Source organism: Pundamilia nyererei, unplaced genomic scaffold, assembly GCF_000239375.1.
Source record: "Pundamilia nyererei isolate P.nyererei 1_Seehausen unplaced genomic scaffold, PunNye1.0 scaffold00212, whole genome shotgun sequence".
Taxonomy (NCBI): Eukaryota; Metazoa; Chordata; class Actinopteri; order Cichliformes; family Cichlidae; genus Pundamilia; species Pundamilia nyererei.
The window spans coordinates 250,358-275,905 of NW_005187613.1; the positions used below are offsets into that span (position 1 = coordinate 250,358).

General features: G+C 44.8%; 3 protein-coding genes across 6 annotated transcripts; 1 reads left to right on the plus strand and 2 right to left on the minus strand.

Annotated features, from left to right (window-relative positions):
* Window positions 1-204: 204 nt before the first annotated feature.
* LOC102198849 (ankyrin repeat domain-containing protein 10-like) lies at window positions 205-12,046 on the minus strand. 3 transcript variants are annotated; one of them, XM_013914642.1, is made up of 6 exons: window positions 11,957-12,046; window positions 8,428-8,580; window positions 7,761-7,852; window positions 1,391-1,617; window positions 1,255-1,317; window positions 205-1,157 (listed from the first exon to the last, which is right to left on the minus strand). In XM_013914642.1, exons 1-6 carry the CDS (start codon window positions 12,035-12,037, stop codon window positions 841-843), a joined length of 933 nt encoding a protein of 310 aa, XP_013770096.1. In that variant the 5' UTR covers window positions 12,038-12,046; the 3' UTR covers window positions 205-840. The 3 variants fall into 3 exon arrangements, with proteins under 3 accessions (XP_013770096.1, XP_005748122.1, XP_005748123.1); XM_005748065.2 differs by lacking the exon at window positions 11,957-12,046 and adding an exon at window positions 9,414-9,801; XM_005748066.2 differs by lacking the exon at window positions 11,957-12,046 and adding an exon at window positions 8,722-9,482.
* Window positions 9,738-18,208, plus strand: hsf2bp (heat shock transcription factor 2 binding protein). The gene is made up of 10 exons (XM_005748064.2): window positions 9,738-9,830; window positions 9,986-10,056; window positions 10,846-10,981; window positions 13,786-13,868; window positions 14,050-14,199; window positions 14,818-14,962; window positions 15,067-15,184; window positions 17,129-17,232; window positions 17,422-17,621; window positions 18,027-18,208. Exons 2-10 carry the CDS (start codon window positions 10,012-10,014, stop codon window positions 18,054-18,056), a joined length of 1,011 nt encoding a protein of 336 aa, XP_005748121.1. The 5' UTR covers window positions 9,738-9,830; window positions 9,986-10,011; the 3' UTR covers window positions 18,057-18,208.
* Window positions 18,209-18,285: 77 nt separating this feature from the next.
* cryaa (crystallin, alpha A) lies at window positions 18,286-20,647 on the minus strand. 2 transcript variants are annotated; one of them, XM_005748068.1, is made up of 4 exons: window positions 20,472-20,647; window positions 20,111-20,338; window positions 19,770-19,892; window positions 18,286-19,178 (listed from the first exon to the last, which is right to left on the minus strand). In XM_005748068.1, exons 2-4 carry the CDS (start codon window positions 20,306-20,308, stop codon window positions 18,969-18,971), a joined length of 531 nt encoding a protein of 176 aa, XP_005748125.1. In that variant the 5' UTR covers window positions 20,309-20,338; window positions 20,472-20,647; the 3' UTR covers window positions 18,286-18,968. The 2 variants fall into 2 exon arrangements, with proteins under 2 accessions (XP_005748125.1, XP_005748124.1); XM_005748067.1 differs by having other exon boundaries at window positions 20,111-20,647.
* Window positions 20,648-25,548: the final 4,901 nt, after the last annotated feature.

Here is a 25,548-nt window from a genome sequence, read left to right on the forward strand (position 1 = left end):
TTTATACACAGCTAGAGCGCAGGCTGGTGTCACAGCGGCGCTCTGTCCCACGTAGTGACGTCATCTCTGAGTCCAGGCAGTCTTTGGGTTTCTCTTCAGGCAGCCTGATGTCACCTTGTAGAAAACCGTCTGACATTTAACTCAAACATGTTTAAACTAAAATGTATTTGTGTGATAAAAATCAAAGCATGCACAAATACTGTCTTATATGTAAAACAGGTTTTATTGAGTACAAATGCAGGTCAGTGTAAGGTCGTGTGCGACAGTGTTCAGAAAAACGGCGCCTCTACAACCGTCGTACAAAACACAAGGACTGGTTTAAGCCTCATGAAATTACAGTGAGATCTAAAACAGTTTTCAGCCGCAGTGCAGTTCAGCGACACTCCTGAGGTAACACAGTGAGCAGGAGGTCACTCCTGAGCCCAGAGCAGTAAACACCTCGGTTAGTGAAGGCCCCAGCAGACGGGACGAGTTCCACACCCACACAGCACCGTGCTACTGCTAATGCTCTGAACCAGCTTAGCACAAAGACGAGTGAAGTATTCCCACCAGCTGTCCGTGGTTGAAAGGCCACTGTGAGGACAAGGCTGCAGAGACGCTGCTGATTAAACCAAGAGAACCAAGTTAACTCGAGTTATGAGAATAGTGTTGCCCTACAGTGTGATGTCACAGAAATCCATCCCTGAAGATTATTTTTGGAAGCAGCTTTTTCACCACCCAGCTGAGTCAGTGTGAGCCTGACTCGTCCTGGCTGTGGGCACAGGAGGATTACTTCTGATCGCCAGAGTAATCCTTTAAAGTTTAGTGGAAGCACATCTGCCTGCAGACGAAGCCTCCGGTTTATGAGCCGTGGTATAGGTGGATGCTGCCATCCACAGCCTGCTTTGATGGATGCTCCGCCCGGATGCAGCTGCTGTCACTCAGCTCCTCGGCCGTGTCGCCAAAGCCATGGTAGTGTCCATAATGCAAGAAATCCCCACAGTCCACCCCGGTTGGCCCCAGGCACGCGGGCCAGTTGGAGACGCAGCCGCCCGGGCTGCTGCTCAGGTGCAGCGAGCCGCACATCTCGGCTGAAGCCCGCCGACAACGTGGCGGAGAGTGAGAGTTTGGAGAGAGCGGAGGAGGAGGCGCAGCGTGGAGATGCCCGTTGTTGAAATCTGCTTTTAAACACAGCAGCAGAGAAAATGGGATCAGAGGTAGATCATGTGATATTGTTGTAGCCATTTGCTGCTTTGCCACGCAGAGCAAACCCACCTGCGCTGAGCTCCAGGCTCATGGCTTCCAGCTCCTCGAGCGCGCTGCTCTGCATCAGCATACCTGCAGCACAGCACGATGAGAAGAGCGAGCAAGCAAGCACCGCGCACACGCCTGACACGTAAACATTTCTTACCATCAGCCCTTTTGGCTTTTTTCAGGTGGCCCGCGTCCAGGGCGGCTAGCTGCCTCTTTCTGCTGAGCGCGCCCAGACCACAGGGGGCGCCGCCTCCATTCTGCACTATGTTGCCCTCGTTACGCTGCTGCAGGTGCTTCTGGGCGTTGGAGATGAAGCAGAAACAGTCGTGGAAGCCTTGAGCGTGGGCCAGGTCTGCTGCCGTCTGCCCGCTTGCATTCTCTAAACTAAACAATAAGAATGAAGTCAGACAAAGTGCATTCTGGGTAACAGCACCTCAAACCATCAGAGCTCTAATGTTGCAAGAAGAAACCATCACGATCGAAGAAAACCAGTCCGAGTCTTGATGGTCTCACCCTGCAACACGTGCTGTGACTAACCTGCCCACTCACACACAGCAAGACCGCGATCACCGCCACGTTTCAGCTAAAGACGACACGCCGTGTTTCAAACTGTTTACTTTCCTGTCTATCACACAGATGTGAAAGCCGTGTGCATGCCTCCCAAAACTGGATATAATACAATCTGGATATTATCAATAAAGTTCTTTTTGTATTGTTAATATTCTACATTCATTTCATGCAAAATGAAACATTTCAACCTGTTTGTTTTCATTCTGATGCTGGATCATAAAATTTGCACTCCAGCATCTCAGATTATTAGAATATTTCGAGTTTGAGGAAGTTACGGTTCAGACAGTCTCGAGGACGTACACCGTCTGACTGCTGACGTCATGTTTGAGAAGGATCCATGAGCAGCCACAGAAGGCTGCTCACAGCCGTACTGGAGCATCTCCATGGAAGTGGACCGGAAGGGAAAAGCACGGCAGGAAAAGGTGCAGCAGACATGACCTCAGCCTCGAAATCAGTGTCAAGAAAAGTCATCTCAAGAACCTGGGAGAGCCTGACAGGAGTGGACTGAGGTCAGATCAAGCCTGAACCAGAGATAACAGAGCAGCGCATCTCAGGAGGAGGAGGAGAAGGTCCAGAGTCTTCTTTTCAAACTGAAATGAGCTGTGGGCCACTGCCATCTCACGCTAGTGTTCAAGTAGCACAGAAGAACAACAACAAACATTTCCAATGCCAAGTTGCATTATATTTCTTCACGTCAATAGTTTGAGAGCCCTGCTCACATGTCACCTCCTGGTGCTGCTCCAAAGTCAACACAGACATCTACCAGCAGACGTTGGAGCTCTTCATGCTTCTCTCATTAGCTTTGTGAAGACACTCACTTATCGACATCATGTTTCGGTATTTCAGGAGTGGGACCACGCCTCCAAACACGCTCGTTCTAGTTGTCATCTACAGAGGTTCCCCCAGTTCTGCAAACTGTTCATTCTCCTTTACGTGCCCTCCCTCCCTCCTTCCTTGTTCTCAATTCCTTAACTTCTTCACTTCTATTTAGTACACGGGGATCTGCCAGGCCCAGGAGCCGTCACCAGTCCCCTTCGAGGCCTTCCCCAAACCGCAGCTCAGTTCATGTCCAAGCATCACCTTTACCTGCTAAAATGCTGTCAAACCTAAAATGAGGACGTGGGCCCAGCGAGTGATGTGCAGCCGACTCACCTGACCTGAGCTATAGAGATTATGTGAAGAGGAAAACAAGAACCAGCCGACCCAAAAACCCAGAAAGGCCATCAGAGCAACCTGGAGAGCAGTAACACCTCCCCTCCACACTGGTGAAGTCTCAGCCACGTATAAATGAAGCTGGACTTTTCTGACTGATCTTCCGCTGCACTTTTTCACTTTGATGGGTGATGCTGAGCAGCGTCTGCACCGCTGTGAACATTCGGCTCGGCTGAGAATGGATACAAGGAGTGTAGAAGATATGAAAGTTTAGGTTTTTGAATGAAATGATGAAGAACAGAGGCGGTTTGCCCCTAATATTCTAACCGTCTGAGATGTGGTCTATGCATGGTCCTAAATGAAAAAGAACAACATCAGGTTGAAACTGGAGGACCAATCAGGACACAGGAATCGCCAACATTTTGCTCCGATATCCTACACAGTACATCTGTGCTGTCATGAAAACGATCATGCTTTTGTGATTTCTAAGCTTCGATTATGTTCTAAAGTAAGCTCACAGCGCTGAAGCTTCTGTTCTGTAATGCTGGGGTGGTTTGGGTTAGAAAGGCCTGAACAGAAGGAGAAGTGAGTCATCGTTAGGAAATGAGCTGTGCTTTGTAGAAAACCACAGATCAAGTTCTGATTGTCCACAGATGTTTCCACATAACCTCTCAAACATGCTGAGATCAAGTCAAAGCTTTTCTTTCCTCTGGAGTACCTAATAAAGTGGCCAGTGAGTGCAGATGTAATTTGGTTAAAAACCTACAAAAATAGACATTTCATTTTACAGGTATGTTTACCTGCTGCAAATTCTGACACAAATCTATTTTTTTCTGTCCAATTTGCTCCGTTGTCTTTGTAACATACAGCACTGAACTGCACTGCACAGCGCAGCACAGCACAGCGCAGCACAGCACTGCACAGCGCAGCACAGCACAGCACTGCACAGCGCAGCACAGCACTGCACAGCGCAGCACAGCACAGCACTGCACAGCGCAGCACTGCACAGCGCAGCACAGCACTGCACAGCGCAGCGCAGCGCTGCACAGCACAGCGCTGCACAGCACAGCGCTGCACTCTGACGTACTCCTGAGACTAAGCTTCCATTCATTAGTGAGGCTGAGGCGTGTCCCATTAGCACACAGTATGTAAACAGTGAGGTGAGAGCTAAGCATGCATGCCTAAACATGACAGTCATCGTGAGTGCTTTGTTAGCATTCAAACCAATCACTGCAGGAAATACCTCGCCAGTTTGCCAGCTGCAGAAACTGTGGGAAGCGATAGTGAGCACTCAGTGGCACAACTGCAAGCTGCTCGCAGATGCACGTGTGGCAGATTCTGCAGTGCCTATTTGGATTGCTCCCTCTTTCTGGGACAACTTCAGAAAATCAAGTTCAAACTCAAAGGCTGAAAAACATCACAACGTGCAGGGTGTTTGTTTCTGCCAGCACAATTTGACAATCAAGATCACAGCTGTTTGTTTTTTTAACATAATATATAACATTTTGCAAAAACACATCTTTATATTGATTTCAAAACAGTTAAAATGTCCTTCAACAAGTGTACAAATGCCTTGAGCAGAAAAGCTCATGTGAGTACTCACGTTTGAGTCTCAAAGCTCTGATTTCTCTTGGGAAAAGTTACAAAGACATTCAAGTGAGTATTAAATACATTAATAATACTGTGTTCAGTGGTTATTTGGTAGGTTAGTGGACGCATGAATCAGTTTACAGTTGCTAATAACAGCAGAAACATTTCAATCTGTATCAGTTTTGTCAAGGATTCTGTAAAGTAGTCGTATTATTTCTACAGGACATTCAAGTCATTAGACAGTTAATGGTTTCCCTGGAAACTGGCCTAATAAAATTCATTTAAACCATCAAAAAAACTCTTTGCATGAGAATGAAATCAGTCACTACTCGTCAGTCGTCCTCAGCCGCGCTCCATCTCTCTCACCGGCTGGTAAGACAGATATAGAGAAGAGGTTGAGGAAGTGGGGTCAAGCACGCTACGGCGTTAGACCAAATCCACAAAGTGAGAGTAACACACAGAGAGCAGCTGCGTCAGGTTGTAACCACCATAACGTGAGTGCAGAGGTTGCTGTTGCTCTCATTTTCAGTTTTATTTAGAGGAGCAGGATTTTGAATTCTGGGTTTAACAGGAAGCCAATACAGGAGAAATCTGCTCTCTCCTTCTAGTCCCTGTCAGGACTCTTACTGCAGCATTTTGGATCAGCTGAAGGATTTTCAGACAGTTTTTAGGACTTCCTGGAATACAGTCGTCCAGCCTGGAAGCTCAGTGTCATCTAGTGGGAGCTGAGAAGGAAAAGCAGCCGAGCTGACAGGATCACGCACTGCAGAGCTCAGTGAGTGAGATCAGAAACTCTGCTGGTACTGACAGGTGCAGCTCCTCTCTCCATTTAAAACATTCACAGCAGCCAGACTTCAACACAGAACACTACAGCGCCCCCTGTAGGCGCTCTGTGTTGGTCAAAAATCACGTCCCATCAGTGGGTCATCAGAAAAGACATCAAAAGGAAGAACTCAATAAAAGCAGAACATTTCTGAGACTAAATATTTAATAAAAATAATTTAAAAAATGGTCTACAGGTATTGACACCGATGGACTAAACAGTCTCTCAATATTTTTGCTCAGTAAATGGAGAGCCATGTTTCCTTGCTTTACTGCACCAGCTACTTTATCATTTTTATTCAATATTTTATAATTTGATTAACGGTCTCTTGAAAACTTTCTGCTTTCATTACAACAGTAGGTTAAGGTAAAAGCCTAAATGATAAATGAGTGTAGTTTTCAGGAGAAAGCAAAGACAAAGGCCACAGTCTGATCACTGTTCTTGTGTTTTCCTCTTATTATGGAGTCTCAGGTGGTGTAACTGTCTCCATTTATATTACAGCACAGCATATTTACATGTTCAACTGCTGTTGCTGTGCCACATGCAGGCATAAAAACATGAGCTTTTCTGCTTTTACACTCACTACTTTTCTCCGCTGTGCATCATGACAAACATGCTAGAGGATTTTTACCTGAGCCGCTGCTGAACAAAACACAACACACACAACATTACTATCACTCTTTAAAGCAAATGGACTCAAATGAGCTGACTGGAGGGAACGGCCACTGAAACACGTTTTAATAGTGGGACACTTTGTACGACGCAGAACGTTGTAAACTCTGAGTCACAGAAAACATTTTTTAAACTAAAATGAACCGTCTGAGAAACAGTAAGGTCATTATGAATGTGCTGGCAGCAACAAAGGTGGACAGGGCCACGTTCATCACTGTGCAGCCTCCTGCCTTCTTTTAACTACAGTCTGTAAACACGTGTGAGCTGAGGAGAGCGGCTGCTGCACGTTTGGGAGAGGACCGGTGTCCCGCTCTGGTCAGTCCTGGCTCTGCTTTCATGACACACTAGATGTTCTCAGTTGGTGAACAGTTTGGGCTGCAGGCAGGCCAGCTCTGCAGACGGACTCCTCTACAATGAGCCAGCATGGCTCATCGATGCCGTCTGCTTCCCTGAAACACGTGGATGGAACACCTCTACAGCTCTAAAACCTGTATGTACTTTCACACACTGATGGAGCCTTTCCAGATGTGCCAGCTGCATATCTGGAAAGGCTGTCCACAGGCACTGATGCAACCCCACCCCACATCTGGCTTCTTCTCTGCATAATGGAGCTTTATCCTGCATGTGTGGATGACACGCAGAGCTGTGAATCAGCTCCATCATTACTGTCCGTGATGACATGTTCACAGTGAGGAACATTATTCTGAACCTGCAGTTTTCTGCAGACTGATGGACTCTGTCCACCTTTACTTCTGAGGAACTCACCTCTTTCAACGTGTCCCTCCCTGTTACCAGCTGATTAACTGTAAATTCTTCCTCCAGCTGTTTCTGCTTTGAACCTCTGATCGTTCCAATCCAACATCCCAACTCTTTGTGAGGTGTTGCTGCCGTCACACCCAAAATCAGCTCGTATTTTTCTTAAAATGATAGATTATCTCAGTTCAAAGATTTGTGAAACATATGGCTTTTGAGTTGGATTTGTCCAATAAAGCAAGCTTTGGCACAGATTTTAACTGGTCTTTATCATTATGTTCTCACTAAGTTAAGTATTAATAGAACCTGAGGCCATTATTTACTACACCGAATGGATTTTCTGCTGTAACTTCCTTATGGACAGTTAAGGACAATTACTTTTTTTTTTTTTTGAATCAAGGATCTTGAGACTATTTCATGTCACCTGTTTGTACCAGAACTTCACTACATCTTCATCTTGGTGATGACAGATGGGATGGGATGTTTGCGAGGATGTTAACAGTAGACCACTGTGGCTTGTTCCCTCCCAACAGCTGATGAGACACTAAGCATAAGATTTCAGGACAACAGAAAACACGGCAGAACCACAGCAGCTGATCTTTGTTAGCATGAGGAAACACGCAGCACTAAAGAACGCCAAACGCAGCCTGTTAATCAGGAAAACAAAAACAAGTCAGCAGAAATTATGCTGGCTGATGCCCCTTCATCATCATCCTCCTCCTCTGGGTTTACCTCAGGCGGGATATCTGAAGCACAGCACTGAGCTGCAGGATTTCCCACTAAAGTAAATTTCACAGTAAAAATAAAAGCTGTAGTTATTCTAACCAGACCTGCTGAGCATGTGTGGCCTACATGACTCAAATCTAAGACGTGTAGCAGCTGCTGTGGTTCACACTCGGTGTGCCAGAGCTTCTGTGGTGCTTTACACTGGATATTACTACTAAACCGAAGACTGGAGGATACTTACTGCGGTTTAGCGCCTGCTATCAAAAGGACCTGGATACACTCCAAGCTACCTGACCGAGCTGCCTTATGAATGGGAGCCTCACCAACAAAGTCCTGAAAACACAACGTAAACTGTAAGGTTTGAGATATGAATGAAGCTGTTAGAATAGCACAAGCCAACTGTGTTATAGACATGCAAAAATGACACTAATATTACTGACCAATCGAACTCTAGGAGACAATATCATAATATGAAAATGTTCACAGTCACAGGACTGCAGCTGTGGTGACACTGCTCAGATTATTGTGCACTGCTCTTTTGAAATAAAAGGTGACCAGCAGCAGTGAAAGCTCCTGCCCTGTCGGCCCACGCCTGGGCCACTGATGGAAGAGCTCGGGTCCATGAGTACTGCTGGCACTGTGAACTCTGCATCCATTTCTAATGATCTTTTCAGCTTTGCTGCAAGTACAAGTTCAGTCCCAAAACCTTACCATGACTACAAGTACATATTTAGTGTGAACAACGCTGGAGACACTGACAATAAAATGAACTTCATCTAACTTATGTACAGCAGATGCATAAACCAGAGGTCCCTAGATTCAAATATTCAGTGATAACACTCATAGATGCAAACAGCACCACATTAAGCATTAAATACTACACAATAGGTGAGTTTCCACACACTGACCTGCTTGTTGACGTCAGCCCCAGCCTGAGTGAGCCACACCACGCAGTGAGGATGTCCTCCGAATGCTGCAGTGTGTGTTGGAGTCTGATTGAATCGGCTGGTCACCCTGTTCACCTCGCAGCCCATCTCCACCAGGTGCATCACGCACTCCAGCTGTGCCACATGCCAGTAACAAATACAAGAATCACAGTGACACACTGCTCATGTATGTCACTGCTGCAGATCTCAGAGGAGACCTCTGCACTGACGCACTTTCATTGTAAGAAATCTCCAACAGTTCTCCTTGTATATCACCTGAGTATTGTACAGCGTGCTGTTCTCAAAGCAGGCTTCAGCTGACTTTGGTTGTTAGACATATTTAAAAATCCCACCTAAGGTCCGCTTACAGGGACGTATAAGCAAAAAGTGTAAGTACATCCAGACACTGCTTAAAACATGTGCCCAGTAAGTGTTTGGAGATATTTCAAGGTGGCTGAAGAGACGCTTCTAGCAGAGCTTTGGTAAAGACAGTGATATAAAATGAAGGAGATCAGAATCGTACGAGAAGTAATTAATCATCTAATAAAATAAAATAAAAAAACAGAGCAAGTTTTTATATTTCTAGAGAACAGAGGCTGTTGCGGCGTCGCAGGCTTCGTGTTTGTTTTGAGCCGATTTTGGCGCCTAAAAAGCGATTGGCTCCTACTGAACCAATGAAAACCTCCAAACACGTCAAGTTTTTTTTTTTTTGTCTTTAAAAAAGCTTTGTTGTACGCCGGTACTCAGACTGTTTGGGCCAATCAAACACAGTAACGGAGCGCGGCGAAATATTAAAGAGGAAAAAAGCTTTTAGCTTGATTATGAGCGCTGTCCGCCGCCATGTTGGAGTTTAAACATATAATACACACAGTGTGGTTACAGTTCACAGCAGCAGGCAAAAGTGCACACCTATTTTAACCCTCTTTCGTGTTTCATGGACACCACTATTGTGGTGATTGCATGCTAACCTGTCCATAGTGAGCAGCCCAGTGAATGGGAGTCCATCCATAGAAGGAGTCCTCGGCAGTTAGATGGATGTGGTTTGACAGCTGCTGTAACAGAAGGACCAGAGCCCCAACATCTCCATCCCGGCAGGCGCGGTGCACTGGGAAGCGGCTCACAAACACGTCATCCCCGGAGAAGCGGGCTTCTAGTCCCCCAGACATGAGTGAGCTGAGAGAGGGCAAACGGAAGCGCTTGTCTCCACCGCACCGGTCCCACGGAGCACACTGAAGAAGTTCAAACACAAAGGAAGAGCCCAGCTCTCTCGCAGGCCGTAAAACCCGGACTGGAGCCCGCCTCACAGCTACGTCCCGTGTGTTTGGGGCGGTCTGCGCTAAAAAGCGGCCAGGAACAGGTCCTCAGTCCTTTGACTCACACCACTGGTGAGCATCTTTATGTGTCCAATATATTCAAAAACATTGGTGATGTGGCACTAAACAACTCAAACCTCTGTCTGTGGATTCAGAAACATTTCTTAGCTAACGTGCTAGCTCTGCTAGCTGTGTAATAAACTGAGTGCTGGTCTCTGTGACCCCAGAAGCAGACTCACCAACCAGCAGTAACATGGCAGCCTTATCAGGCGGGAAAAAGACGAGCCAAAAGGCAAAGGTAAGACACCCAGCCAGCCCCGGACGAACCTGCCTGCTGTTCCTGCTAATCAGGAGAACAAAGACGGCATCTTTAGCTTTGTCCTCGTCAGACCGGCTGGAGTCCAAAGACTGGGCCTCTCAGTGTTCGATGAATCTGTGATAGTGGTTACTACAAGTACAGCGTTAAAACGCGTACCTGGCTAATAAAAGTGGGACTTTTTCAAGCCAGCAGCTAAACCTTTAACCTTGTTTTAATTCAAATACAACTATCTGAGTGACAGCCATCTTTAGACAGTGTGCTCAAACCCCGAGATGACACTGTAGACTTACATTATAAAACTAAAAATGTGGGCTGTGCATAATTTCAATGAAGAAACTACAGGAAGTGTCTCTGCTCTGTCGCCAGCTTCTTCATAAAGGAGACACTGTAAAGTCTGTCTGAACTTAATTAAGTTAAACCAGTAACTCAGCAGAGACCTCTTAAATGATGGTGATGATTTAAAACTCAGAGAATCAGTGCACTGAAGCTGGTATTGCAGAACATGGTCGGCCAACACATACCTAAGACTTTCCTTCTGTGTTTTCTATTCATTTGTCCCCATTGCTTATTTCTAGGCCATCCTACAGACATGCTTCATTGTGATAGCAGTTTACACTGAGCCCTTATCACACTCTGCCTGGTCTCGAGTGCATATTTAATAGTTTCCTTGTCTGTCTATGGATTACTTAGAATCTAAAAAAGCACAATTAAATGAGCGCATCTGTGGCAAAGAAGGATGCAGTCTTTTTCTATCTTTTTTTCTTCCAGGGTGGCTTTATCCGAGTGAGGAAGAGAGATTTAGAGAAGTTGACCACAGAAGTCATGCAGCTTAGAGAGTTCCTGCCCAGAGTTGTGAATGGGGATCTGATGGAGATGCTGCATAAAGCCCGAGCAGCTCAGACAAGTATGCTCAACTCCACTCTGATCCTGCTGTAAACACGAGGGTGTTGTGTGTATCACAGAGCAGAACATATACAGTTAATGTATAAACCTGAAGGCTTGTTGAAGACATCCAGCTACAGAGAGACAGAGTTGTCTAATGGTCAGTGGAGCCAGGTTTGTTTAACAGCCCTCACAGGTGATAAGGAAAGCCAGGTGCACCTGCTTTCTCATTAGCCTCATTTTATCTTCTACTCTGACCCGAGGCTGACCCAGTAAATATACAGCACTGTTGATCTAAGAAGCTTGCAAAGAAAAGCATCTGGACTTTAAGTTTCTTGAAGACATTTCACCTCTCACCCGAGAAGCTTCTTCGGTTCTAAGAGAGTCCCCGGTGGGACCCTAGTGGGAGTTGACCCCCTGCTGATCATGTGTCTCACCACATGAGTCAAGGTGTGAAAAAGGGTGTGGGTCATTATCAGCAGAGGTTTCGGGTGAGACCATCGTGAGACCTTGCTTCACCAATTCACCTGACCTGTTGAGGTCAACTGGCAAGATGTGAGTGGTTGTTAAGGTGCCTGGGAAGGGATCTCCAAACTGGATTGTAGGTGGCAGACAACTGGTATTGTGAGCCACCTGGGACTCTCCACCAGTTTCTTCAAACATCTTCAAGAACCTTAAAGAAGTCCAGTTGCTTTTCTTTCCAAGCTCCTTAGGTTACCATGACCTGCACAGGCATATAGCACTGCTATTCACGAAGGATGTTGTCTCACCACAGTATGTTGTGGTAATATAAGAAGAATTGGGTCGTGTCTTTTTTTGGAAGACATTGCACACCACGCCGAGCTATGCCAGGTTCCCAGCTTTCAGCAGTTTGGGGTGGGGGTACAAAAATAGTATTTCCTGCCTGTCAAACTAGTGAATATGTGGTATTTCCACAAATTCTCCTAAAGACATGGAGACAGTATCTTGGGTGCTGTTAGGTGCCTGGTGTCCTCACCTGCTGCTGTGCCCGGCTGTTTGTCACCCCCGCTGCTTTCCACTGGACCATTCTTCTGAGAGCAGCCCGATCTGCCAGCATCCTGGCCTCCGCCTGCCACGGCCTGGCTCTAGGGTGGTGCTCCCCGTCTCTCTGGCTCTGGCACAGAGGCTAACTTGCTAACTAGCTGCTTGTGCTCCGACATGGCGACCGTGAAATATGTCCCGTCGGCTCTGCTGGATCTCTGCCATCACCTCGCTCCTGGATGATGATGATGTCATCAAATCTCTCGTGACACTGAGCATGCTCCTTGATGTCCTCTGACAGGCGCAGACGTCATCGCGACAAAGCTGAGAAGCGCTCTTTACGAACCCCGCCGTACTCTAACCAGCCGCCTGCTGTTTCCATGCAACCTTTGAAAAACACGAACAAAAAGCCAGCTCAGCAAAACATCACGTGTGATTTAAAAGTCTAAAACGAATCAGTCATCACATGTAAGGTTTTTCGTTTCCTCTCTTTGTGACATCTTCCTCCAACTGTCACACGCGTGTTTTTCCCGTCGCTCCTCCTCGATAGCGCTGCAGAGATGCTGAAATATCAGCACCACCGTGAATGCATCACGGGGATGATAAAGGTTGTGCTGAGGCTGCAAACCCCCGAGATGTCATTTATCTTTCTCACTGACCTGCCTGCATGGTAGACGCTGCACTTAAGGTTTTTCACCCATTTATCTGGGTAAAAACCGTCATTGACATTAAAAATGTCCTTTTCAGGAGAGCTCTAGCACTGCGCCAAATATAAGGTGACAGCTCTATAAAGGTATTTGAAGTGACCCAAAGGACTGGTCTGATTATCTGTGTAGGTGCTCAGTCATCCAGCTCATGGTGGTCTAAGGAGCCTGGAAGAAGGCGCCTGAACTTCTTTAAATTTCCTTTAATATCTTTGTCTAAGCAAAGAGACATAAAAAAACGCAGGGAAAAATCAGAAATCACTTTTTGGCACGACAGCATTTCGGATTCTTCTGCCCACTCGACCCTGTTTACCACCCCCAGAAGCCCCAGCTTGTCCTCCTCCACACGCCTCCTTACCCATACTGACTCTCACAGCTGCCCCTTTACTGCAGAATGTATGCCACTGTTAGACTGCTCCAGCAGCACGCAGCATATCATCTAAGAGGTCCCACACTGGACCTGAGATGTGCCCTGTATTGACCTGTCCATCTCTGAGCACTATGCTGTCCCTTTTCCTCTTCCTTTACAGGAACATCAAGTCCGTTACTACATGACACCTAGTTCACATCTGTGGGAGATGCACACACAGACCACACAGTGTGCTGTGTGTAAGACGCGGACTTTTAAGTTGCATACTGCCATTCACTGCTTAGACTCCATGGCCCCTAATATCATGTCCTCCCCTGGTTCACCTGTGTGCTACACTCCATGAAGGGCTCAGGCCTCAGTGTCCCCCACTAAAGAAGACTCGTTAACTATTAACTGGTTGTTTTGTCCCTGTGAAAATGAAAAGAATTACAAACCCATAGAAGGTCCAGAAACCCAGGACCACCGCAGTGAAACCCTGTCTCTGCTTTCTCATGGTAAACACTCACCGCCACCATGCGTGTCATAAATCACGATTCTCAGCCACTTATTCAGTTTAGGGTCTCAGGGGTTGGGATTAGAGGCGGTTATACTCCGGAGAGGTTGCCGGCCTCTTACAGGACTGGGAGATTATGACATAATCAAAATGGGACCAAAACTCTACCTTAAAACTGACAAAGTTTCATATTGTGCAAAACTAGTGTTAGAAACATTACATAAGAATATCTGCTCTCAAACTGTGTGTGTGTTTAGTGAAGGAGCAGATGAGGCAGGAGTGTCTGCACCTGCAGTCTCGACTGGATGCTGTGCAAACTGAGAGTCAAAAAGAGAAAGAGGTGAGAGCGACAGTCAGACCTGAAAATGGACTCATAACAATAACATGAAAATATTTCTGGTATCCCACTGAGGAAACTGGACTTGCTTGATGAATTTGGGCTTGTCTTGCTTTAAGCCATGCTGTCATTTATTACTTGTTGTATGTGACACTGCACTGAATCCACGTGAATGGATGTTCAGGAAAAGCTGCTGTTACGTGAGCAACTGTGGCAGAGCAGAGTGGAGCTGCAGCAGCAGGCAGACTTCTGCTCTGGTCTGGGATCTGCTGCCTGCAGTCTGCTGTGGAGCTGCTCTGCCAAGGAGGACACCGTCTCACTTTGGCTGGCTGATGTGAGTCATGTTCAGTCTTTTCTGTCTCTGTGTGTGGACTTGGACTTGTTTCCCTGTAACAAAAACCCCAAATATGGCTACAGGGATACATGTTAGTGGTCAGTAGCGTTTGTATAAAGTGCAGCCACAGCTGAAAGTGAAACAGTATTCAATACATGAACATCAGATCCCAGTTTAATCCCAGGAGGAGACACAAGTGTTTTGGGAATGGGCTGCAGCCAGAACAAATATCTGCCTTTAAAAAATCAAAAATCATTTCCACAGTAACAAACTTGTCCCAGCATGCACAATAATTCGTTTGACTTGCTTGATCAAACCAACACAGTATAATTACAAAATGACCTTCTGACCACTGTGTTGTACATCTTTAGCTGAAACAATAAAATATGTTGTTTAAAGTGTTTGATGCAAAAGAAACATGGCTCCATATGTTTTGGTCGTTCCACATAATAATTTTATGCAGTGCAAACAAAAGAGCATCCTCTCTGCTCCTTCTCTTCTCTCTCCAAACTAAATTGGCTCCATGTTTTGTTGGTCACTGAGACATGATCTAACAGTATTTGTAACAGCAGATGTTAATGCTGCTGGATTGTGTGTGTGTGCTTGTGCGCACTTCAGGGGAAGCTGCAGGCCTTCCTTGCTGTAGCTGCTCAGACTCTCGAGAGCTTTGTCACGTCTTTGGATGAAGAGGAGAAAAGTCAAACTGAGGACTACAACTCCCACGAGCACCAGTTTGTGCTGGCAGTGGCTGGGACCATTACTAGTGAGTCTGAAGCTTCTAGCAGTCAGAAAGGATGTGTCGAAGCACATTTTCTTAGAACCTCCATCAACACGAATAACTACTTTTCTTTGTTTCTTATCAATCAGACGTAGCAGCAGTAACGCAGGGGCGGGACTTCCTGTCAAGCTCAGCGCATGTCTTGCTGGACACTTTGATGAAACTTCTCAAGTTGATGAAGCCTGGTGTCTTCCCCAGACTGAAAGTGTATGTGGATCAACCTCTTTGTCATTAATATGTATCAGGATTGAATAGAGTTAACAAGAACGTGACACAATGTTTGATCCATGAATCATAACAGGATCAAACCTACTTTTACTTTCCTCTAAAGCAGTCATTTGCAAAGTAAAATTCCTGCATTTTTCATTCAGTAATATAGATTTTAATTTGAAACCATCAGTGAGCCTCAGTGTTGGTCAGCTGTACTGACTTTATTCACAACATAGTTTTCAAAAAGTCTGCGCACTGTGTGAAATGTAAGTGAAAACGGACTTTATTTGAGTTAGATTTTGTAGTGTGGCAGTTAACAGTAATGCTATGAGCTAAACGTACTCGCTCCATTTTAAGATCTTCTCTGGTATAAACATCAGTATAGTATAATTATATACTCATCAGTTCATCAGTCTAAGTCTGCCAAGATGAATGATCCCATTTATAACCAGTAAGGTCAACAATGTTTATTAAAAAGCTGATAACGGCTGGAATCTGGTTTCCAGAGGGTTGTAGGTCCAGGTTTCCATGCAGTTCCAGCTGCTGTAATTGTGAGTGACTATTGGCTTCTCATTCTGTACAATATAAAATCCATGTAACAGTTTGTAGAAGAGTTTGGGCTGCAGGTTTTGTGCCTCCTTTGTCATCATTCTTATCCCTCAGCTATAAAAGGCTGAGTATTGTTGTCGCCCTGCTGGGCAGCATGGACACTTTGACGTAACATAAGCTTTTCAAACTGATACAAAGGCGTGTCTAAAAACTTGATCTGTGTTCTGATGTCTCTCCTTGTTTCCTGAGCTCCCTTCTAGCATTGAAGTTCTAACATTTTATTAAGACAAACAACATAAGTAGTTCCAACACAGATTAAAGCTGCTGCTTCTCCACGAGGATTGGAGCCATTTGATATGGTGCAGCCACCTCACTGGTACCCTTCATATGTGAGATATTTCAGAGATGTCCAGCTGGGATGTCTCTCAATTGGGAATGCCTCGGTGTCCTATGATAAGAGCTGAAGGATGTTCAGTGGGAGATGGAGGTTTGGGCATGTCTGCTCACACTGTTGCCCATGCTGGCTGCACCCTGATCATCAGCAGCACGTGGATAGAAAGATGCAGATTCTGTTTTCATTGACATATTAGTAGAAAGTTCAAGTGATCATAGCCAGAATCAGACAGGTTATGTCAAGCGACACTGCAGAGGTTCTTGTCCATGTATTTGTGTCTTCACGTATTGATTATTGTAGCGCTCTCCTTTCTGGGCTTCCAAAGAAACGTTTCAGAGGTCTACAGATGGTGCAAAATGCAGCTGCTCGCATTTTAACAAGAACTGGGAAATTTGAGCACATTACCCTGTTCTGAGATCTCTGGCTACCTCGTCAGGTTCGAGCAGATTTTAAGGTCCTGCTGCTCACCTACAAGGCTTTAAACGGACTGGCACCTTCATACCTCTCCGACCTGTTACACCTTCATGTTCCACCCCGTGCTCCATGTGTTGAACACACATTTGTGTACAGGTCTTAATTCTGTGGCTTTTAGTTTTAAAATTCTTACTGTTTTTAACTTGTATTGTGTTTTACGTGTACTGCTATTCATCGCTTTTATTTATTCATCTTTTTAGTTATTATTATTATTATTATTATAGCGACCAAGAGTTTGTAATGTTTGTGTGTGGTATGTGTGTTAGTAAAAAGGGACCTACTAAAGTAAATACCTGTAATTGCAACAGTGTGCAGAGCTCATACGACCACAATGAAACCCACAAACTTGACGAACATCATAGTTTCACAGTGCTGACCAGCCACCACTCGCTGGAATTTTATTCAACTTCTTTTTTTAAAAGCTCTTAAAAGGGATCTGAATGTGTTGATATGTTGTGGCCACTAGATGTCAGTGTTTCTCTGCAGTGTGGACTGCTGTTCACTACGGTGATGCTTTGCTGCAGGTTGATGCTGATGGCGCTCTATAACGTGAGCATCAGTCTCAAAGGACTGAAGTACCTGAGTGAGAACCAAGGAATCCTCCCTCTCATCTGGAGCCTGCTTGATGGTAAGCTGCTGCATGCTCCAACAACAACAGTGTCTGCCCATCACTCACAGACACTGTGCAGACACTGTGCTCTAGCTCTAGCCTACAACCCGTCTCAAGTCTAACCTTCAATGACACTGATATAGTTAATTGAATAAACTGTCAGTGTCACAGACTGTGTATTCCAGGATCTAATTTGTGTGTCTGTAGACGGACACTGGGAGGTGTGTCTCCACTCCCTGCGTCTCCTGCAGTCCATGTTGTTAGAGGACGATGTGTTGCTCCTGTTGGGCTCCTCGCTCCTGGATCCAGACCTGTGTGCTGGCGTCAGCAGGCTCGCTGCCAGCACGCAGCCAAGCCTGAGACTGACCGCTCTGCAGACCTTGGAGGACCTCCAGGCCCTCCAACAGGTACCACAGTATGATGAGCCCTGCTTCCCTGCTCTTGCAGTCATTGTGTTTACCACACTAACTCTGTCAGGACAGAAATGAGGACTTGGTATGTGTTCAGGTTAACTTCACCTGTTTTGCTTCTTTTGTTAGCATCTGAGTCTTTCACTGCTACTTTTCTTCACTCCTGGTAATTTATCACATAACAGTTAGTGAAAGCACTAGTTAGTGTGTTTTAGGTTCAGCTGTTAGTCTCTGTTTTGCTGAATAGAGAAGCAACTGCACTGATGTCTCACACGGGCAGATCTAAAGTCTAAAGTGTGATTGTGCACTGCATGCAAATGTACACACTTGTCCCTTCTCACATCACCGTGAGATCCATCCCTGACCTTTCTGAGCACAGACTGTGACATGGTGTGTTTCCAGGGCCGGGCCTGCAAACAGAGCCGTGTGTGACGAGGGAGGACTGGAAGTGAAAGAAGAGCCTTTCTCACTGCATTGTTCACCGTTCAGCTTCTATGTATGTTCACACTGCTGTGCATTGTTAGTGCGTAAAGTGCATGTAGATCTGCATTGTTAAACCTGTCCTAGTAAAGATGTTTGCAGTGTGTCTGTGTCGTGTCAGTACAGCAGAAGCACAGGACTGAACTGCTCTGAAGGTCTTCTGCACTGATCTGTTCTCTGTGCAGTCACCCCCACGCTGCACACACTGAGCTGTATCCATGGACTAAAGGCACGAGCAGACGTCACTCACCCTCTGTAAACTCTGCTAAAATCGCTTCACTGAAATCATTGTTATCTTATAGAAACTCTCTCTGTTCTTCCTGATTCATCAAAACAAAGTGTGAGCTGATAAGAAGAAGGGCAAAAGGAGTAAGACCACACAGGGGTTGCATTTTGTTAATTGTACAGCTTTATTGCTTCTTTAGTATGGACTTGAATAGTGAGCAGATATCCACTGAACAAAGCTTAGACTTCAGTACAGGATATATGTGAGACAAAGGCTTCAGAGGAAGAACATGAATGGGAGAAACCAGGGCTGGTACAGAACATGCCAGGCGTGTTTGTTTCAAGCTCAAAGCCTGTCAGAGGACTGCTCTGAAACACGCTGGGCCATGTGAGTGTCTCCAGATGACTTCTCTCTTTAAAAACTCCAGCGCCTCTTACTCGACGGCCGATTTTTGTTCTACTTTAAACAGTGATACTAATGAGTTAAGAAGTAACTATAGAAAGAGAAGCAGGGAAGACACAGATATCCTCTAAGGAAAGGGGAAAGAAGAATTCTGGAGTCGTCCATCCCAGTTGATGCTGGTTATTCACGGGGCTGAGCTCCTTCAGTGCCCCGGGTCACCCACCAGCACTTGGCCTCTAGGAGGAGGCGGCAGCGTTGGGCTTATCGTCACGAGTCACAGGGATGCTGCGCTCGCTGCGGCCAGACTCGCTCCCCCCGCTGACCTTTGGTCCGGTCAGAGTCAGCAGACCGTCAGCTGACAAGGTGCAGTTGATGGATGATTGGTCAACGCTAGAGGGGAGGCGGTAACGGCGATGAAACTCACGGGAGATGTAACCGTGGTCGTCCTGAAAAACAGCAGTATTGATGCCATGAAGCCGTTGTCAGTCCAGGGAAAGCTTCACTCAGCTCACTCTCACGAGAGAGCGAGCACACACCGCTTCCTGCTAACTGCTGAGGGTTTCAGCCTTCAAAGTAAGAGACCCACCCAGCTCTATTAAGACGGGTGACAAACTGAGTGGAGTTGTTGTGAGCCAGGATAAGTTAGTATTGTGTGTTAAATGTCTATTTAGTCTTTTCAGTCCAACATGACTTGTTTTTCCTCTTTTCATTTCCACTAATAACACAAAATAAAATGATAATGTCCAGGCTAGAGGACACCTAGCTACACACCTATTACACCCCATAACAACACTGAAGGCATCTTCATGTGATCAAATACATCTTTTTACCTTTCCTACATATTACAGGGAACTTTCTCACAGTCTAACATAAACAGGTTTGTATGTCTGAGCACCGTGGTTACGTACGTACGTGTGGTTTGTTGCTACATCTCTGATCAGTGATCTGACTCGTGTTGGAAAATCCCTCAGGAAGCCTTTACGTCCTATGAGTCTAACTCACTCACTCGTGGTGTGTGCATCAGAGAGGAGGACTACCTGTCTTTCTCCATGCTTGCCCTGGATCTCCACATAGTCGTCAGCGACCTTCACACTGAGCTCATCGGGAGAGAAGTGCTTGACGTCCAAGTAGACTGTGAACTTATCCCTGTCAGATCTCACCTGAGGGAGACAGACACAGAGAACATCTCTTGACCTTAACTTCTGAAACTTTAGGTCAACATCTTCATTTCTTGACTCTACGTTGTATGGAGCACAGTAGATGTTAGCTTTCAGTCTAACTAAACTCAAGACAAAATACAAGTATGTATTAAACAAGAGATGTACGCCGTCTATCCTCTAATAACCACAGAATATGAGACTAAATCCATATTTTTTACCTCTGAGATCCCAGAGTTGGAAAAATCCAAAACGTTGCGGAAGAGTGACTGTCTGTAATAGGGGCTGATGGTGGAGGCGGCGTAAGGGAAGAGGTCGTAATCAAACATGCCCTCTCCAAAAAACTGGTCAAAGAGTCTGGCAGGGTAGACAGAGCCCAGGGCACGTCTGAACCAGGGGTGCTGGATGGCAATATCCATAGCAACTGAAGACAGTCTGGTCTACTTTGGCTTGGTGGGGAATCCAGCAGAGGAAAAATGGAGATGAGGTAAGAATGGGAGAACGGTGGCAGTAAAGCAGTGGCTGTAGAAGGCTTTCAGAGTGCTTTGCTCCCCTCTCTACAGCTGCCTCCTCTTTATATACCTGAGAGCCAGAAAGAGAGGCTTTAGCCACGATCCCTCTGGAATGGCATTATCTCAGCATGGTGGGTTGGGCCCTGTCAGCAGAATCAGGGTTGAGGATGGGGGGGCACCACTAGGTCCAGTCCCTGCTGGGACGCAGCGGTAGTCACATCAGACACCCGGGGCTGCCAAAACAAACTGTGCTAGACGGAGAGGAGGAGGGGAGAGACAATGAGCTCAGGAAGCCAACTAAAGACACACAGGGATTTCACCTGTGTGACAATGCATCACACACATACACGTAGATCTGTTCTGTCAGTCAGTCGGTGACATAATGCTGTGGTATTGTTCTGCCTGTGTGTTTGGATGACGGGCAGATTTAGTAACAATGCAGTCCAGAGTCAATGGAACAACAGCTGACAGAGAAATGTGAGAAAGGAAGTGTGCCCTTCAATTCCAGCATTTTACAATGAGGGGGAAATAAAACCGGTCTGGACCCCAGCAGGCCTCGCAAATTCTTCCCAAGGTCGGACCATCAGTACTGAGAGAAGCTGCATGTCATACTCTACAGTCCTCAATTAGCAGGTTAAAGTTCACAAGAGTAGGACTGAACAAGTATGGCTTGAAGGGCTTCTAGGAGAAAGCCTCTTCTTTCTATAAAGAGCATGGCAGCACAGCAAAATCCTGAGGAACAATCAATCCATTTATTGATAAGCACATTTAAAAACAACAGGTTGACCAAAGTGCTGTAGATAGTAAAAAGTAGCTCGAACACACACAAAGAACAAAACAAAACTCAGTCACGATCAAAAGCTAGAGAGTAAAAATGTGTTTTCAAACGGGTTTTAAAAAGTGTTGGAGAGAAGTTTGGGTGCAGCAGAGGCCCGATCTGTGTTTCCTGTTTCCTGTCAGCTGGCCTGAGAGTTCTCTTTGGAGTATTATTAGTTATCAGATCAGAGAGGTATGATGGCGCTAATCCAGTTAGAGATTTAAAAACAAGCATTAAAATCAATTCAACAACGTACTGGAAGCCAGTTTAAATGAGCCAAGACTGGGGAAATATGGTGTGTTTGGTCTGTGCAAGTGTAGATGTTTGGCTGCGATGCACCAACACAAGCACCTGTCAGCGTGGTGAATGTTTGCAGCCACACAACCTGTCCAACAACTAAAGCGTCTGATGTCTCAGTGTTGGTGTTGAAGACGGAGAAACTGTTTAAATTATGCAGTAGAACAACTATATGACCAAGTTCGGTTTTTTGTCAGCCATATTTGTGTTACTCATGTTGATTAGCATTAGCCGACTTCTTGGCTAATGCTAACTGAATGACCAGACCAGGGATTGGTCAGTCCTAGACCAACGTCATTATGATGCAGCACCATGAGTGATGGTTAACTTTCAAAGGGCTGGTCAGTAAGTTTTCTTTTTTGCTATTTGATTTAATTTCTTTCTGTTTTGTACGGCGCATAACTCGGAGCCCCTCTGATGACATGGTCCCAAAAATCAAAACATTGTGCCCACAAAATACTACTTCGTGGGTATGAAATATGTATAACGTGCGCACAAAATGCTTATCTGTGGGCACGAAGCAGTATTTTGTGGCCACGATTTATTGATTTTTTGGACCATGTCTCCGTACATAACAAATAAAGTAGTTTCATACAAATAAACCATTTGTGGTGTTGTTGCGATGTTGCAGAGCCTTATATATAAATGGCAGATGAAGTTCCTCATACTGGGTCTATTCTGCACGAGGTGATATTCGAGGACCAAGCACGGCGCTCATAAACAAGAGGCCTGGTCTTGTGCAGCATAAGATCAGTTTTGGCAGAGCGACGGTGAAAGAAAGTGAGACTCACACAAACAGAGACACAAATGACTTAAAAACATAAAGGGGTCTGGTCCCAATGTCCTCACACACTTTCAGTTGTTCTACTGTAATAGATAAAGTTGTGATGTGACAGAAGCCTTTACACAGAAATATACATTTTATCACAGTAAGGCATAGCTTCAGAATTCTAATTTATAGCTTCCCATGTCTGTTGTTTCTCCACCAGTGGCTTCCCGCTGCCTGAATGGGTCTAATCCCACAGGGCTTTGGCCAGCGAACACGGGGGCTTAGCCGCTCCATGCACCCACAGGCCAAGAGCAACTGGGCTGGGTAGCTGGGTTGGGATGTTTTGGGGGCAGTTTAGGCAGCTTGTTAGGGTTCAGGGTTGCTACCGGATGCAGATGTACTTGCACTGGCTGCATTTCAGCAAAGTCAGCATTCTGAGGGTTTTTTCAATGGTTCAGATAATGCCCGTGTTCTCATGTTTTCACAGCTCTGAAAAGCTGTTTTGGTCCACAAACTGGCGACTCATGCCCATATTCAAGAGTTTTTCATAAGAAAATAAAGTAGGTAGACACACTGATGTACCCTCATGAGCATCAGCTGAACACTATTGTCCTGCAGAAAGTAATGTGTTGCTACAAACATGGTGAGAAAGAGGCAATTAACAGTGGAAGAGACACAGACCATCATAACACTTATAAATGTCGGTCTGTCCTACAGAGAGACTGCAAGTCAAGGTGTCAGTGAGTCCAGTTTCCTTCAGCATCAAAGGCTCAGAAACTGTGACAGCAGGAGGTCTGCAGACCCAAAGACACGACTGAATCACAGGACAAGTTTCTGAGAGTTAACAGCTGTGTGATCAGCAGCTCACAGGACAACAGCTTCAAGCAGCTTCATAGTGGTCGTAGTGAGAAAGTCTCAGTTTCAGCTGTGAAGAGAAAACTTCAAGCTGCAGGTTTGACAGGACGAGTTGCAGCAAGAAAGCCCGAATAAGACAAAGAGGCTCGTCGGGGCCATGAAACACCGACACTGGACTACTGAAGACTGCAAGAAGGTTTTATAGGCTGATGGATCAAAATCTGAAACCTTCAGTTCATCACGCAGGATCTTTGTACACCGTCGAGTGGGTGAAAGGATTATTAGAAATATTAAAAATTAGATTAATAGATATTTAAGTTACATACTCTCTTCACAGCAAATAAAATGATTTGATGACAGGTCTTTAAAAACGAAATTAAACCTTTAAACACACACAGTGCACATTAACTTCTTGTCTTTAACATTTTCCATGTTTCAACCTGAGAACATTTTTTCTCACTCTCACTGTGTCACAAGCAGAGATGGGCAGTAACGTGTTACTGTAATCCGATTACTTTTTTCAAGTAACGAGTAAAGTAAGGGATTACTATTGCAAAAACGGTAATTAGATTACCGTTACTCTCCCGTAGGAACGCTGCGTTACTGCGTTACTAAAACCGTGATTTTTTGCGAGAATGTCTCATGACAGTGACGTAAGCGAGTGCGACGTTCGTGACAACAGCTGTGTGCAGATCAACAATGGATCATATATCGAGTGCAGAGAGAATATGAGCGTGCAGCGTTTAAAGCCTGGAAGTACTGACCTTACTTTGAGTTTGATTCCATAAAAAGTGACAAAAACATTAGTGTCCGCTGTGCGTGGGAAGAAAACTTCTTTTTACAGCGAAAAACTCACAGAGAAACTCGCGGATTCTTCCACTGACCGCGGCACACCTGCACCAGGGTAAACCTCCGCCTACCCCACTCCTGCTTTACAGGTGAAAATAGAGCAACAGGACCGCTGAGTCTTTGACTTTATTTATTTTCTGCTGTGTTTTACTTGCATCTATTTGAAAGACTGAGTGTAAACACAAAAAATATTTTATTTTATGTGCTGGAATGTGCAGAAAATAGGTTTAAATGTTAAACTAATTTCTTCCAGTCAGAGAATGTTGCATATAATTAAATTTTTGCTTGATGCATAAAGTTAAAAGATTAAAACTGATAAAACAAGTTTTAAAAAGAGACTTTTCCATTTGGTTACATTTTGTATGATGGATTATGCAGAAAAAGTAGAATTGGGCTGAAAGATCTATCACTTTATCACCTCTTCAGGTTGTAAATCGTGTTTTTAAAAAGTAACTAAGTAACTAAGTAATTAATTACTTTTGAAAATAAGTAATCAGTAAAGTAACGGGATTACTTTTTGGGGAAAGAAATCAGTAATTAGTTACTGATTACATTTTTCAAGTAACTTGACCAACACTGGTCACAAGTATTTCATCTAATCCGTACAGTACCACATTACAACAGTTATATTGTAAGGGTAAGGTTCTCCAACAACATCGTGTGCTCTGCTGCCCCCTACTGGACTTTCAGAATATTTTCTTACTTATATACTGTCAGAAAGTATTACTTTAATATATAAATAGGTACCCATCATCATCATCATCATTATTATTATTATTATTATTATTATTATTATTATTATTATTATCTCATATGTTGAAATATAAAAATGATCTCGTGGACTCTGGTGGTTCTGACATTGATTATTACATCGCTCTGGGAAAATAACTGGCTCTGCTCTCCATCACCTGAATAAGTGTGCTAGATGCACGGCTGCTTTCATTGGCAGGTCTCCAGCCCAGGCAGCTACACATTTTAATACTTTTTTTTCATTTCACAGAATTTTCCTATTATTTTAAATAGATATCAACACAATTACCAAAGCAGAATTAACACGTCTAACATAAAATGACATGAAACACCAATAACTGTGAATGAGGATTTTTTTGGATGAAAACTGTTTAGTTTCTTGTTTGTTTGTTTGTTTGTTTTTCAAATTAACAGCCACTCACGATTAGTCAGGGAATACTGGTTCATTCCTTGTGTTAGGAGCCTTTTTAGGCTTGAATCAGAATCTGAATAATTTGTTGTTCCCAGAGGAAATTATGTGGTCACAGTTGCTCCTGAACAGTAAGTCAAGGTCAAATTTATTTATATAGCACTTTTCAAACAGCCGAGGCTGCACAAAGTGCTTAACAATATGAAAATGGCATTAAAAAGCAACAATGTAAAACAATAATAACAATAAAAACAATAATAGGACAATAAAAGAATTAAAACAATAACTAAAACTAATTCAAATAAGACCAGAATGCCTGGGTCATAGTGTGTTAAAAGCCAGGGCATAGAAATGTGTCTTTAGTAAAGATTTAAATTGCTCAAGTGTTTGTGCAGATCTAA

Bases quoted from the DNA above. Each gene is read 5' to 3' on its own strand.
- LOC102198849 (XM_005748065.2), bottom strand. From the start codon at position 9,611: ATGTCTGGGGGACTAGAAGCCCGCTTCTCCGGGGATGACGTGTTTGTG. The intron at 7,853-8,427 runs GTCAGTGTGTGG...TTGTGTTTTCAG, and splicing joins GGGCTGACGTCAACAAGCAG to GACTTTGTTGGTGAGGCTCC. The intron at 1,618-7,760 runs GTAAGTATCCTC...CTTATTGTTTAG, and splicing joins ATAGCAGGCGCTAAACCGCA to TTTAGAGAATGCAAGCGGGC.
- hsf2bp (XM_005748064.2), top strand. From the start codon at position 10,012: ATGGCAGCCTTATCAGGCGGGAAAAAGACGAGCCAAAAGGCAAAG. The intron at 15,185-17,128 runs GTATGTGGATCA...GCTTTGCTGCAG, and splicing joins GTCTTCCCCAGACTGAAAGT to GTTGATGCTGATGGCGCTCT. The intron at 17,622-18,026 runs GTACCACAGTAT...GTGTGTTTCCAG, and splicing joins ACCTCCAGGCCCTCCAACAG to GGCCGGGCCTGCAAACAGAG.
- cryaa (XM_005748068.1), bottom strand. From the start codon at position 20,308: ATGGATATTGCCATCCAGCACCCCTGGTTCAGACGTGCCCTGGGCTCT. The intron at 19,893-20,110 runs GTAAAAAATATG...TGTCTCCCTCAG, and splicing joins CCAACTCTGGGATCTCAGAG to GTGAGATCTGACAGGGATAA. The intron at 19,179-19,769 runs GTAGTCCTCCTC...GCTGTTTTTCAG, and splicing joins GCAAGCATGGAGAAAGACAG to GACGACCACGGTTACATCTC.